The sequence below is a fragment of the Nesoenas mayeri genome (assembly GCF_963082525.1).
Source record: "Nesoenas mayeri genome assembly, chromosome: 13".
Lineage (NCBI taxonomy): Eukaryota > Metazoa > Chordata > Aves > Columbiformes > Columbidae > Nesoenas > Nesoenas mayeri.
In genome coordinates, this window is record NC_137550.1 from 18,541,110 (window position 1) to 18,555,919 (window position 14,810).

A 14,810-nucleotide genomic window follows, 5' to 3' on the forward strand; every position below is an offset into this window, starting at 1 on the left:
TTCCAAAGCTTCAGCATGTCTGTGTAAAAGCCAGCGTAGATAAGGAGGGATCCTGGAGCCTGTCCCCCACACCCAGTTCCTGCTATTTCTTCTTTCTACAGTCTTAAAAGGAAGCACCAGCAAACACCTCAATGGAGGAGGTGCTGACAGACTGAAGATTTTAATTGAGACTGCTTTCCCACAGGGCCTCCCACACAAAGCTGCAGACTTGAAAGATTTTAACAGCTTATAAGCATAAGAGACAATTCTTTTTCCTTTGACCAAGCTTAATTTCTAATAACTAGTACTAAAACAGTAGATCTCACCAAAATTTAACTCCTTGAGGCAAACAAAAAGGCTTTAAGTTCACTCCTACTGGGCCAGGTATCTCAGGTACCACTGCTGCACCTCCTTGTCCAGCATCTTAGGAAGTGATGGACAAACTCCGTTAACATCCTTCTCGTATAGCACATATAAGCACTGGCCAGCGTACGCAGTGGGCAGTTTGCTCCAGCACCACCGTACCAGTAAAGTTGTATGAAACAACCCTTACTGTGTGTTAAAAATAAACACCTGCTGTTAAGCTGAGACTTGCCCAGAAGCAGGTAACTTCTACACCAACTTCTTCCATTCTGTCCTAGCTAAGAGTTTCCAAATACACAAAACCCTACTTTAAAAGGCAGGTGCTCCCAGACACGCTCCATGGACACCTATGAGCACATGGGCCTGGCTGTGTCCTTGAGCCCCAGCCCACAAGCCAGGCTTTGTAGAGCTAAGGAAACAAGTCACCAAAAACCTCAAACGAAAGCAAATTCCATTCCTAAAGATTTTTAGGAAATGGAAGAAATTCCCCTTCAGAGCCTCATACAAAAAGACCAAAAAACGGAGCAAAATCCATGGAGTACCAACAAGTACCCCCAGTAGCAATGGCAAAGCGGGAGTCAGGCCAAAGCAGAGCTCTGCTAGGAAAACCGGGGCGGCCAGTTCCCCCGCTCCACCCTCCCTCCCAAACGCTTCTGTCAAGTAATATTCAAAGCCAAATACAAATCTGACTTTCCACCAAACTAGTGTTTCAAGTCGACTAGAAGCCCGTTCTTTGAACTCGCGGGGTGTGCGCCCTTTTCTTCCCATAATGGAAGGCGACTGTATGGGAAGAAGGTGAAATTCAAGAGCATCGTGGGAAAGAGTCCCAAACGCCACGGCTCCTCCCTGGAACCGCTGAGTAACTGCTTGTGTCCCCACTTGCTCATTCGCATCCAACCAAATTTCAGGAATATCTGATTTATTCAAAATACCACTAATTATATCAACTAATGCAAGTTACTTGGCTCGATCGTGGCTTTTTCAAAGCGTGGTTTTGACAAAAAGCGTATTTTTAAAATCCTCCATTTTTAATGCATGTTTTTAAAAATAAGAGAACAAAGTAAGTATTTTAATTGTGGACAGTTTCCTTAGTTACACCGAAGTCTATTGCTGAGACCTTAGACTTACAACAGCCTTAGAAAAACTCCCTCCGAACTTCACTGAGCCACTTTATAAAGATGTAGTAATTTTGTAACCGGTTACCTTTCAAAAATAGTCAATTCGGCGTAAATTTATCCCATCAAACACAGTAACGCGTTCCCCTGTGCCAAAAAATCCACATTCTGCAATTCAGTTTTCCCAGCAAAACGGTAAAATGCTTATCAATGTTTGATATCTCTAGATGTGTTTAAAAAGCTTTGTTAGGGCATCATTACATGCTCCTCCTTTCACAAAGATAATCTAAGGACTGTCCCTCCATTTATAGTGTTTTCCTTTGCTTTCTTTCAGGAAGTGTTGCTAAGGAAACAGGACTATCATCTACTCTTAGGTGCAAGGGTCTAGCAAGGTTTTTCTCAGGAAAAACAGAGTAACAATTACAAAACCAGTATTCTTTTTTTTCAAAATAAGAAAAAATTAAGGCAGAAATACTACCTGCCCAACACACATAATATGCAAGAAGCGTATATTCACCAGGACATGCTCCTTCTCCCTCCCAAACAACATTATTTTCATTTCAGAACAAAATCAGAAGAAGCATTTAACTCATCATTAAAGCAGAAGTTTGGGGTTTTTTCCACTTCTACAGCATTTAGCTTTGTCCTTTGAGAAAAGGCACTAGATGGTTCTGTTAAGCAACAGTTCCCTGAAATAACGACCTGGCACTGGGTGCACAAAATCATTACAGATCTACTTACTGAACTGACTCATGTACAGTAACTAAGCCTGGCTCAATACATTCAGATTTGTATACTACACTTCGAGTTTCTGGTATTGTCAGTTTACATCACAACCCGTTTTACTAATAAACAATTATATTCCACTACAACAGATCTGAGGATTTACCCAAATTAAAGTGGTGTTATTTGTAAAATCAATGCTTAGAATAGTTCAGTGACAGGCTTTTTTCTGGCCCAGATGAAATTTAGAAATTTAAAAATTAGGGTGTTAATACCTTAATTTTGTATTTTACCAGAAGTATTTTGGAAAACAAAAAGCAGGTTCTAAGATTATTAATACCACCTCTGGAGGTCAACAACACACAACAAAAGCCTTAAAGATGCCACATCTTCAGTCCTTGCACTTTGAATCATGATAGAATATGTTTTAAAAATGTCTAGTAAAAACTGGTTTAAATTCACCTTGATATGGATTTCCTTGGGTCCATTCCCACCTTCTCTGTGACAACTACTCCGTCCTTCCTTCAGAGTAATAACACTACTACGTGTTTCCGAATCTCCTTCAAACACGGCTTTAGCTCAGACGCCTCTTTCCTTTGCTGTGGAGTTTTAGTGGCTGGAGATCGCTACAGAGTGGTGAGAATCACTTGAACTACTCTCTCTGCTGCTGATGACATGAGGAGCAGGATCTGCCTTATCCTGGTCACTGCAAGATGTCCACGTCATGGCAACACCTTCAACTACCAGCCTTCCAATGGGACCCGTGGTACAAATCAGCAAAGCAGCAGTTCTGCAGCTTCTTCAGCATCCTCAAAACTTCCTTAGGGCCCAGGGAGAGCCCATCCTGGCCTGAGGAAACAACACCCACTACGCGGGTTTAGGTGTCAGTCTGGTTCCCCACTTCCAGCCTCCCCAGGGTGCTCTGAAATCCCTCCTGACTGCAGACTCTAGGACAGAACGTTGTCACCCAGCGAAGGGATACGATGGTGTCAACGTAAGACAAGTGCTGTGACCACCAAGGAGCCCCAGCCGCCTCCAGTCTTTCTGGCTCTGAAGGCTTTGACAGCATGTAGGATGCTACTATGATTAAAGCTTAGTGGATTTTTCAAGTTAAACCCCAACTAAAAAAATAACTGGGGTCATGAGGGGTAAGTGGGAGTTTGGAGTTACTCAGGATGGCCATCGCCACTGGGTCTCACATGCTCCGTGGACACACTGGCTGGCTGTCCACTCAACCAGACACAGAACCATGTCACCAGGGATCTCCCTTAACCACCTGTTCTCACCTTGAGATCCTCCATCTGTTGCTGATCTTCCTTTAGCAGGGGCAAAATCTGTGCCCTCTGCCTCAACAAGAAGACCTTGAAAACTCGGAGGCAACCAGCAGCTGCCAGCTTTTCACAGACAGGTACAAATGAAAAGGAAAGCAACATGATGCTTCCTGGCTTTAAAGACGGTGTTAAACATACAAGAATAGCATAACGCTGGGGAGTTCAGGCTGTCAAGAGCATATGTTGCTCTCTGCAGAGTTTAATTTTGAGAGTGATAATGTAAGCTTCATCTCACAATTATCAGGCACTTTTCACTGGTGGCCACCAGACACAGGGTAGTAATAGAATTAAACAAGCTGACTTTCAGCAGTGGTCTGCGATAAATCAAACCCACAAAATAAGACAGCCTGCAAAGTATGATCAGTGGGCAACACAGAAGCAACAACGTGCTCTGAAATATTACACGAAATGCAATTTGCAGGAATTAATTCAGACTAGACTGCTGTGAGCAACGAAGGTCACAACAAGTGTCAAAAACATGTAATTCCCCCCAGCTCTGCAGTTCAAAAATTGCAGTCAGATCCATGAGCAATGACTATTTACACCCACAGCAACACCGCCTGACAGCAAAGGCTTTGGGAAGTGAGCACTGAGTTGCAGGGGCTGGTTATAGGGAAGGTAGAGCAAGTCTGTTATTAGTCAAAAGAAACAGGAATTAAAGAAAGTAATAACCTCAACTAAACTGAATGGGAAGCTGCCCTGTCTGCACAAATACTTGCCTCTAGTCTTTAGTAAATACAGCCAACATCAATATTAACGTGATCAGTCATTCCATATTTTTCCATTTTACCCCTTAATAAGTTTGCCGTGCTCCAATTTTGCAGCTGGACAGTTTGCTTTACTGTGTGGAACAGGAGGAAAGGGCCAGTGCTTTCGACAGAGAGCAGGCAGCAAAACGGCCGCTACACCGACTAAGAATCTTGAAATCGCTGACAAATATCGAGCAGTAGTTGATGCCACTGGCAGCCAAATCCTCATATGGAACCTACACCTGAGTTCGGTTATGAGACAGTTGGGCTGCAGGTTTCATTTCCTTCAATCTCATGCTTCCCAATCTCTGTTTTCTTGTGTTGATGGAGCACATCTAGGCTGAATGGCTGACGGCGGTCACGTTGCTCTCAGGTGGAGCGGCAAGTAGAACACACAACAAAAAGCCTCATTACACCGTGCAGTCAGTAGAGACAGCCCTATACTAGTTAAGGAGGGGGGGTTTCATATTATTTTAAAATTTAAAACCAGTTTGCAGCCATTACGCTAATCCACTTAATGCTTGGAGTCCTCCAGTTTTTCTTCGCTGCTTTCTTCTCCAACAGAAGGCTCTGTCATGTAACACATCCCTTTCTCTGCCTCTTCTCCACCATCTCCCTGCCCAAATACATATTGTAGCCCTGACAGGATAAACCAACATATAGATAAAACTTCATTTAAACATCTATACTTGTTACACCCACTAGGTGCAAAACATGACTTCAAATTACATGAAATGAGTAGAAAAACTAAACTAAAAACGAATACATGAAAGCATTTTATTCAGTATCTCAAGAGCAGGAGTTTAAAACTTCAATGCCAAAACCTAAGTCTTATGGCTGAACAGGATACATGAAAAAATAATTTCTCAACCTGTTATGAAATGCTGTAGTAACCTGCTTCCAAGTTCAGTGCATTTGCTTGAAGGAGCTGTAAAACACAAGGTATTTTCTGGATTGGTTTATTTTTACATGTTCAGGTGGGATATTGTATTAACATATTCAGTCTAAAGGACTACTTTGCCCATAATAAACTTCTTACATCCTAATATACAATATTCCATACTGTAAAACATTTTGGACAAGGTTAGGTTTTTATGCAACTAATCTCCTAGTAAAATGATATAAAAACTACTAAATCTGAATCTCTCTTTTCATAAAGTTCTGCAGAAGACTTCAATAATACACCTCCTTTCAGCGTGGCCTTTCCTTACATCGGTGTTTCACTGATATAACTGCAGAGAAAATGGACTTCTAACCTGGAGATTTTATTCGGAATGCAGTGCTAGCATTTTTAACTACGGGTATTCTCATCCCTCCTCATGATTTAGGCAGATGCATCCAATTAATGATGAATCATTGCACATAAATTTCCTGTTTAGCGCATACTGGCAATACCAGCATAACAACCTACAGACCTCAAAACAGGGAACAGAAACTCACTTGGTCACGTATCATCCCCGTTTTTGTCTACAGACCCCCCCAAAAAGGTTTGGGTTTTGGTTGGTTTGTTTGTTTGAAGTGGGAGCTGCAGGTGTCCCAAGAAAGAAACTGTTCACTTTGGATTCCTAGATGAGCTATCATGCCATTTCAAAGAAACTACACTATTGCATGCAGATAGACATGTACACACAACACATTGTATACAATATACAACTACAGATCACTACCAGAAGAAGAATTTGATTTATTGCGACCCTAACCACTACTCGGCTGTAATAAAAATCATGTGTGAAGGAAACCGAGGATATTTTGATCACTAAGCACCAGGGCATTTAAGAACAGCTGTTCTTCTGCACCCTCTTCATCACTGAAAGTTGGGCCACGATTGCACAGGAGGTGCTGGAAAAGAGAAGAATGAACTAGACAAACAACCTGGTTCTGTTTAAACACGCTGCATCTTCAGAACGGGCGGAGAAACGTGCCTCCCAGCCTCAAAAGTAAAATAAAGCCAGAAGAACATCTGTCCGCATCCTCAACTGAAAATTTTGGTCAGGTTACTTTCTGAAGTGGGAAGTCCATTCTCACGCTGCCTATTTTGCTGATTAATTTTTGAAGATTCTTTTTCCTCTCTCAGGAATTGTTGCATCTCCTGCAGGAGCCCATTGCCCACGTGCGACTGGATCAAGCTGTAACGTTCTGGTTTCTGATCCCTTCCAGGGAGGCCTGTGGAGCTGCAAACTCTGAGAGTTCACTGACATTTCAAAGGCAGTTTTGTTACTGCTCATCTCTCTCTTCTGCAAGCACGGCAGTTGAACAGACCAACACCACGAAGGAAACCGATCCCACATAACCCTCTCTCTCTTTTTTTAAAAATAATGATTGATAGAAGCGAATAACTTTTTCATACATTCAGATATGAACTTTACATTTCAGTGATCATACCTGAAGTTTAAAAAAAAAACCCAAAACATGCAACGCATTTTTGGTGCCATAGACATGAGAACGGTTCCCTATAAAAGGTGACAAAATCCAATATGCCACTTCATATAATATTTTAATTTAGAATGAGTGATGATGTCTCAGAGATTTTTTACAAATAGGTTGGTACGTAGTTTCATTTCTCTCATCTTGAAAATTACCGAACGATCTATCCTCTGAATAGCCTCATATAAACTTCCACAGCATGCGGTCATCATTTAAATACTACACTGAAAAGATTTCAGTTCCCTTTCATTTATATCACTTTTCATATACTTTGACTTCAGCTTTCAGAGTTAGAATCTTCAAGCATTTTTAAATGTATGTAAGAATATGTCCCTGTTTGACTTGTGAGAATGGAGAAATCTATGAGCAACCAAGAGTACTATTTTGGCTATCGCCTTCTTTTCTTAGTCTTAGGGGTAATTTTCTGCACAAGTTCATTGTTCTCAATCAGGCACTATAAAGCGGACACTTAAATCAAATGGTCTCCAGTGCAGGGGACAAGTTGCTTGTCCTCCACTTTGGCTCATTAATGACTTTTAACCTTCAACAGAGAAATGGCTTTGAGTTTTATTATAAGCTTCTTCTCACTGACCCTTTTGATTGCTGAGGTTTTAAAGAACACAACCAGAACCACTGCAGACCACATAATAAATAAAACCAACATAATGAAGGTAACCGGGTCTTTCAGAAGTTTGCAAGGGCTCCAGGAGATGAGCAGTTGATTCCTTCAAGCTGAGAAGCATGAAATGAACTTCAGCTTGCAACAAACTTGGAAGACATGTAAGAAGGAACATGTCCCATTTTCATATTATTTAATACCAGGACTGACAAAGAGTTTTAACAGCAAAGAGGAAGATCCTTTAGTGGAGGAAAGCCTCAAATCTGGAGTGATCCGGAGGCACCAATTATTATAAGTGATGACAATTTTAGATGTCTACACATGCCAGAATGTAGTTTCTATTTTAAAGCACTATAAACAGTCTATTGTAACTGAGTGGAACAACATTCCATTGATTCTTTAGAAAATAAACTTAAGAAAACTCTTAGAAAAAGCAAGTAGAAAGCTTGCTACTAGCTCTAGTGATAAACTTATTAGTTTTCACTCTACGCAAAGGAAATGGAACAATATTAAGGTGAATGAATTTAGGTGTAGATCAAAAAAATGAAGGATTATGCTGCCAGGGAGTGAAGGATTATCATCACTTACCTCCCTCATCCAGAAGCTTCCCACTCAGGGGCTGGGATGTATCTGAAGAGTAACATGTAATGGAAATTTGTAGCATTAAATTAACTGCAGCTGATTGGAAGCACCTGATGGAGAAGAGGTGAGAATACCTGCTGTTTTAGAAGTGTGAATAGGATAATCCCCAAATCTGACTTTTTCGTCTTCTGCCCTGACATTAACTATTAAGGTTAAAATTTGCCTGAACACTGGAAAAAATACTATTATAGTCAGTTACAATAAGCTATTGGAGAGTAGTTTTGCAGACCAATACAAAGAAAAACTGCTCAATTATGGTTTTTAACTGAGACCATAGCCTCACGACTGACACCAGGAGTCAAATAACCAGGCAATACACTTGGTAGCAAAAGGAGATAAAGGTTTTGGTTGATGAGTAGTGGCACAGCCCAAGCACACCTATCATCTCCTCAGTACGCTATCGAAATATGTAAGTCAAGGCTCCAAAAACCAAAATCTTACCTAGTAAGTGTGTACTCCCTGAGTCCTGAATGCAGGTTCATGGCGGAAAAAGTACCTATGCATCCACGCAATCGTTTATCTCGACCAATCTTCCACGTTACAAACAGTGGGCTGTGTTAGGGAAGAAAAAAAGACATGATCACAGAAGCAATATTGACAGTCGGTGGGAAATTTTAGCAACAGTGCCCTTCCATTTCGGGCAGCGGGGGGCAAATCTCTAGAATAACTGTATCTGAGCAGGCTGTAGTATTTAGAAATGTCCTTTGCAATTGTTTTGGCTGTACTATAAGTGTGGCTCATGTGATATAATAGAAAATAAGATTAGTGGAATAGTTAATGGACAGAATTAAACTGCTTGGTAATATATGACGTGCTCAGTGTCCCTCAATGTTACCCATTAACCTTCTCCTATAAATGGGAAAAGCCTCAGACATCTCTATGTAAGTAACCCTTTACAGAAGGGAAAAACACCCGTCACACCGGTCACCCCTCCACCTGAACACGAACACTTTGGTCCTTAACACTGCTTTACGAACACTCTCCAATTTAGGAACACTCTCCAAACTTAAAGAACTGCCTGGGGCAAGGGTATTTTCCCCATGAATCCCAAGTCAGTATTCAAGAATCTCAAAAACGTCCAGGAGTGGAACAAAATCTCCAGTAAGTTGAACATGGCTCAGTTATATGAGTGTGACAAAAAAATGTTTCTACCAGACAGCTTTGTGCCCATCTATACACTAATTAACAAGAAGAGAGAAATGGTATAGCTTTTGGGGACCAAGGTTTTCCCTGCAGTTTGAGGGCATCGCATCAACACACAAGCAACAGTAAACTACACAAACTTGAATTTCTCAAGGGAGTGCATGTGCCTCCTGGATACCCAGTACTCTCAATTCTAACAAACATTCATATTCCTCAGATGAATGGGGATGTATAGAGAAGAAAAAGCATATAAAATTCACTATTTTTCCAGAAATGAGACAAATCGAAGTGGAAGACACACACAACAGTGCACTTTCCCTTACTGTTAGGCTTAATAAATAATAATAATTTAATAAAAGGCATTTTAGTAAAAGAACTTGACACAGGCTATTCTTCATCACCAATAGGTGCACTTTTCTGCAGAACAAGCAACCCCACGCCACCAAACCAGGGAGCAGCTCCTTGTTAAATACCAAAACATATCTGGTGCTCATTTTCGCAGAAAGTCATAGGCCCTTCAGACATAAATACAGACGATTCTTGAGCTGCAGACCACAGCCACGTGGCTCTGAAGCTGGCAAGGCGCATCTCTGCCATTTAACGCTCCTGCAATGGCCACATGGCCACTGGAGGAAGCACAATGATTCCTCCACAAAGCTCTTGGACCAGGCATTGTTACCTGCAGCTGTGGACACACGGACAAACCATCACGCTGCATTTATCTTGGGGTTTTTTTCATAGTGTCTGTAGTATATAGTCCATAGCCGTTGCTATGATGATTGAGACATCTAAGATGCAGCGACCTGCCCCAGGCCAGCACCTGAGAAGCGGGACATTACAAAGCAAACATCATTACCACAGAGAATCATAGAATCATTTCAGTTGGGAGAGAGACCCTCAGGATCATCAAGTCCAGCCACAACCTGACCAACTCTAGCACTACACCATGTTCCTGAGAACCTCAACTAAACATCTTTTAAACACCTCCAGGGATGGTGGCTTTAAGGAGGGAAGGAGATCCAGAAACGCAGATACAGTCAAAAATTCACAAAATATCAAGCTGCAGTGGTTGCATGAAAAAAGTAATAATTTTCTTCTGTTACTACTATCAGTTGCAAATAATGAGCAGATTTACAAAAGCGCACTGGAAGATTAACGATGCTGCACTGCAAGACAACCTTTGATAACTATGTCTTATCTGGCTCCTCATGTGAAGGATCAGTAAAAATACAACCTGCAAGTTTCTCTGTGTTCTGTGAACCTCCCTTTCTAGCTACGTTAAAGACTCTTAAAATGTACTAAGGCCAAGAGCTTTATTGTATGAGCAGCTGCACGGATCCAACTGCATGGATCAGTGCACAGTGTAACAGAGGTGGATGTAGCTGTGCGGGTGGATATATACATAGGTATGAGGGGGGGTTGGATTCTCAAGGAATAGCCCATATTCCTCACCTCCTCCCAGCCCGTTCGCTTTGCCTGCTGTGGCACAGGATATTCCCCGTGTGACGGCAGAGAAGGACGTTCCGCAGCCTCTGTGGCGGCGCCCCAACCACTCCAAACCTTCCAAAACCTGAGCACGTTCCTCCTTATTTCGCTGAACTGGACAAGTTGCCTTCTTTCAATGATGACAAATAGAAGAAGCAGCTGAAGTCATATCTTTCTTTTGGATATCCTTTTATTCCTTTTTGCCCTACCCTCCCATCTCCCTTTTTTGTTGTTGTTGTTGTTTGATAAAAACCGAAGAGCATAAAGCCAGAAGAGACTATTAACTAACATTTAGTAGAATGCAGCAAGTACTAACATTTTCATGAAAGGTATCCCAGCTCCCCTAAACGTTATCAACAAAATTATGAGATCGCAATGGCACTGAGAACACTCTCTCCTTGCACAAAAAAAAGCCTGACTATGATTCAAATTGGACTCCAGGATTATCCTCTTGACCTTTATATTTGGATGATGAGATTTATTAGCTGTAATACACTTAGTGGAGGGCTATAATTCAGGGATGCATATACACATTTACTTTCTCATCAAAACTGAATTCCTTTTAGGATGCATCATTACTGCTACTTTAAAAGGACAATAGAAGAAAACATCCAAAGACCGTTGCCGAATGTCAAACAGATTAGTGAAACTTCTGTATATGCTTTGAAGGTCCTTGTCAATGAGTACCGACAGGAAAAAAGTAAATGTTATATACATACATACCATCAAGACAGAATATAAACCTCTGTCTATGGGCTAAATGAACCACCACTGGTATCCAGCCACACTATACAGCACAAAATCTGCCTAAAGACATTCTTCCAGCCTTTCAGCTTCTGTATTCCCCCACATTTGCCTCTCTGTTCCCCAGGAGTCACTGAAGGTGTCAGTGTGTCTACACAGAAGAGATAAGCCTACTGAACAGAATTACTTCTCTTAATTACCATCACACATGATTTCAAAGTGTCACAGGGACCAGAGGTTCAGAACAGTCAGCGACCCAAGAGGATTCTGACTCTCAAAAATAAGGCCGAAACAGTTGCTGCTATCATAAGGAATAATTATATTCTATAATTCTCCTCATAAGCAATCCACATTCTCCATCTTAAAAATTACTTGAAATAATGGGGACACCATCCCCCCACAATGAAAAATTAGAAGGTGCCTCAAAACTTCCCTGAAGTTCAAAACCTCTGGAAAAATTCTGATTTCCTGCTGAAATGTTTTCCCAGCCAGCTTGTACCCAGCCATTCCTGTGCCAACATTGTCCTTTAGTTTAAATAGTTCTTTTTCCCCTCCCGGTTATTATTCCCCAAAGTATTTATAGAAAGAATTCACATGCCTCTCCAGACCTCACTTTGCTGAGGTAAATGGGTTGTGTTCATTCAGTTTTGGCTCAAAGAGGATCTTTCCAGTCTGACCATACCAGCTCTTCTCTGCAGCTTTTTCCAGTTTAAATTCACCTTCTTGAACATCAGTGTCCAGAACCATCTGTGGAATTACAGAGGCGGGTCCCACACCTGCATTAATGCTTCCATCTCTGAACTACAAACACTGACTGCTACATTTTAGGATTAATTCTCACAGCCTAATATAAAGTCCAAGTCCGCCGTTCAAAACTTTACAGAGCATTTCTAGTCTTACACTAAACAAAGACAATAGAAAACCTTCTCATAGAATCTCGACAAGCTATGCAAAGAATTGGTTTGTTTCTAGTGATGCTCTTCAGCTTTTTATTGGCATCCCTGGTTCCAGCTGCTTGCCTCTTTCCTCCAAGCCTGCAATGCTTCTCTTGTCTATTAAAGCCAATAAGCCACAAATAAACTTGCCATCTAACATAACTGCAAATCTGAGATCTGAGGCTAAGTGCCAAACTCCACAGATATCGATGTCAAGAACAGCTAAGTAAATAGGTACATTTTCAACCTGAAAAAGAATCCTGATCTTCATCTGTTATCTGTTTTTCTTAGAATAAAAAGGAGGGATTTTTTTGAACAACACATTGATAGATCTAAAACGAAAATTTATACCTCCAGGCACTTGAAAGAAAACAGAAGAGAAGATAAAATCTTCAGTAAAAAGCAGAAGAGGCAGCAGATGTGATGCTAGGAGTCCAACGACATACAGCAAGAATGCAGATACACATCACAGGCTGGAGACGAGGCCTTTTTTTGCCTAAAGAAGTTTGAACCCATGCACCCCACAAGAGTGGGAGAGCGTATCGGGGTGGAATGCGTGCAGCTTTCTGCCCCTGGCTCCCTCTTGATGTAGTATGAAAGCTAAGCTGGGTTTGGTTGGTTTGGGGTTTTTTGTTTCTTTTGTTTGGTTTTATTTGGTTTGTTTTTTAAATTCACAAAAGCAGGTGCTGAGCTTCCCTGGGAGGGCTCTAACAATCACCTTCAAATAGTTCTCTAACTCAGTTTAGGGTGAAGCATCTTGTTAAACAGGAAAACAGCTGCGAGCTTGGGAATGAGCCTTCTTGAAGCAAGAGACTTGGAAATTTGCTTGTCTGTTGGGTTATCCAGCTTCTCATCATGGAGCCAGGAACCTCTAACAGATCCTGCTGATAGTGTTAACAACAACAGAACATCCTAAACACTCAGTTCCTGAAAGCTGGTGGTAATCACAGAATGGTTTGGGTTGGAGGGACCTCCCCAGTGCCCCCCTGCCATGGCAGGGACATCTTCACCAGCCCAGGTTGCTCAGAGCCCCGTCCAGCCTGGCCTGGGGTGTCTCCACCATGTCTCACAGGTATCATTCTCCCACTAACCATGTAGAGCAGACTGTGTACAATGTGTTTCAAACTGTACAGAAGCAGAAGAAGGGACCAAATCCAGATCCTTAGAAGCATCTGTAAACACCTTAATCATTCTTCTTTCATAAGGGTCTGTATTTTGTGATTTTTCATTTGTTTGTGAGCCAGACACAAAAAAATATTTCCAAGCAACCTGAAGACTATAAATTTTCCAGCCAGTCACTGCTGTTTATGGAAAAGTCTTACCCAGCTCTAACCTAAATAGTAGGCAATTGTTTTGGCTATTTGCTATAGAGGTTGTCATGCACTATTCCACAAAAACCAGCTGATCATGTCTATTGTTTTTCCCTACGTTCAGTTGCAAAACCAAATTAAAGAGACAGCTGCAAGGCAGTAAGAGTTTAAATTAATATTGCTGCCTTAGATACAATCAAAAGGGGCATACATACATAGTCTGTCTCCTTGACAGGCGGCTGCGATACAGGCGTGTGTCCAACACCCTGAACGCTGACCTTAACGTCTGGCCAGCAAACATGTGGCTGAAGCATGGGTCACCCGATCAGAGCGCTGCCCTGCCTGTCACTTCAGCTACTGTTACACCATTTTCATTAATGAAGAAACTAGGACAGCCCTGTACTTTACTGGAGCATTTATCTGTTACAACTTCTGGAGAGCCGGAGCACTTAACGTGAAGGTCACGAGATATAAAACTATATTAACACTGGCAGAAAGCATCGAAACACTCATACACCATGCTTACCAGTGCCTTAAGCATATTTCTTATTAAAGTTTTACAATCAAAAGTTACCTAAAACAATGATCGACCTGCTTGCTATACATTACTGAAAATATTTAGACTGAAAGCAGAAGTGTGCAAGCTACCTTAGTAATCAGCTATCGCAGTAAGAGTCAGCAGGCCCACAACTTACACTGACATTGGGGAGAAAGCATTGTCAAAAATACCTTAATGTAAAGTAACACTGGATACAAGCTCCCTTTTATTTATTAGCACATTTAATTAAAAGGTGTGGGGGTTCTTTAAGCTGGGGCGAGGGGGAGAAGGCAAGAAGTATGAATATATTTGTCTTTTTCTGGTACCGTCAGAAGCAGTTTCTCTTCCTTATGATGGATAGGGAGGAAGAGAAAGGGGAGGAAGGTGGGAAGAACAGGGGAAAGGATGGGAAACAGACCAAGAATATTCCTCTACTTTCATAAAAGATGAGAGACAACTTTCTTGGTTTCAGTTGAAGGCTTCTAAGTAGTAAACAAACTTGTAGGAGTTTGAAAAGGATTACACTTGATGAACTGATAGATAAACTTACATTTAGACATAGCCCTTAATTATAGTTATTTAACCTACCATCTTTTATATCCAGAGAAGGAAGGAAAGTCTCTACAGCCCCAATGTTCCCCGCCACCTGGGGCTGCAGGATCAGACCCTCGGAAGAGTCGCACGCTCATCCCTTCGGAAGGCCCGCGTGC

General features: G+C 41.6%; 1 protein-coding gene across 2 annotated transcripts in view; it reads right to left on the reverse strand.

Moving 5' to 3' along the window:
• Positions 1 to 14,810, reverse strand: part of AMMECR1 (AMMECR nuclear protein 1) — a 66,952-nt gene that overhangs the window by 27,131 nt on the left and 25,011 nt on the right. The window contains exon 2 of one of the 2 annotated variants that reach the window (XM_080352841.1): positions 8,387 to 8,497. The exons of the other annotated variant lie outside the window; for it this stretch is intronic. Within the exon in view, the coding sequence (XP_080208967.1) occupies positions 8,387 to 8,497 (111 nt within the window). The remainder of the gene's footprint in view (positions 1 to 8,386; positions 8,498 to 14,810) is intronic. 2 annotated transcript variants of the gene reach the window in all.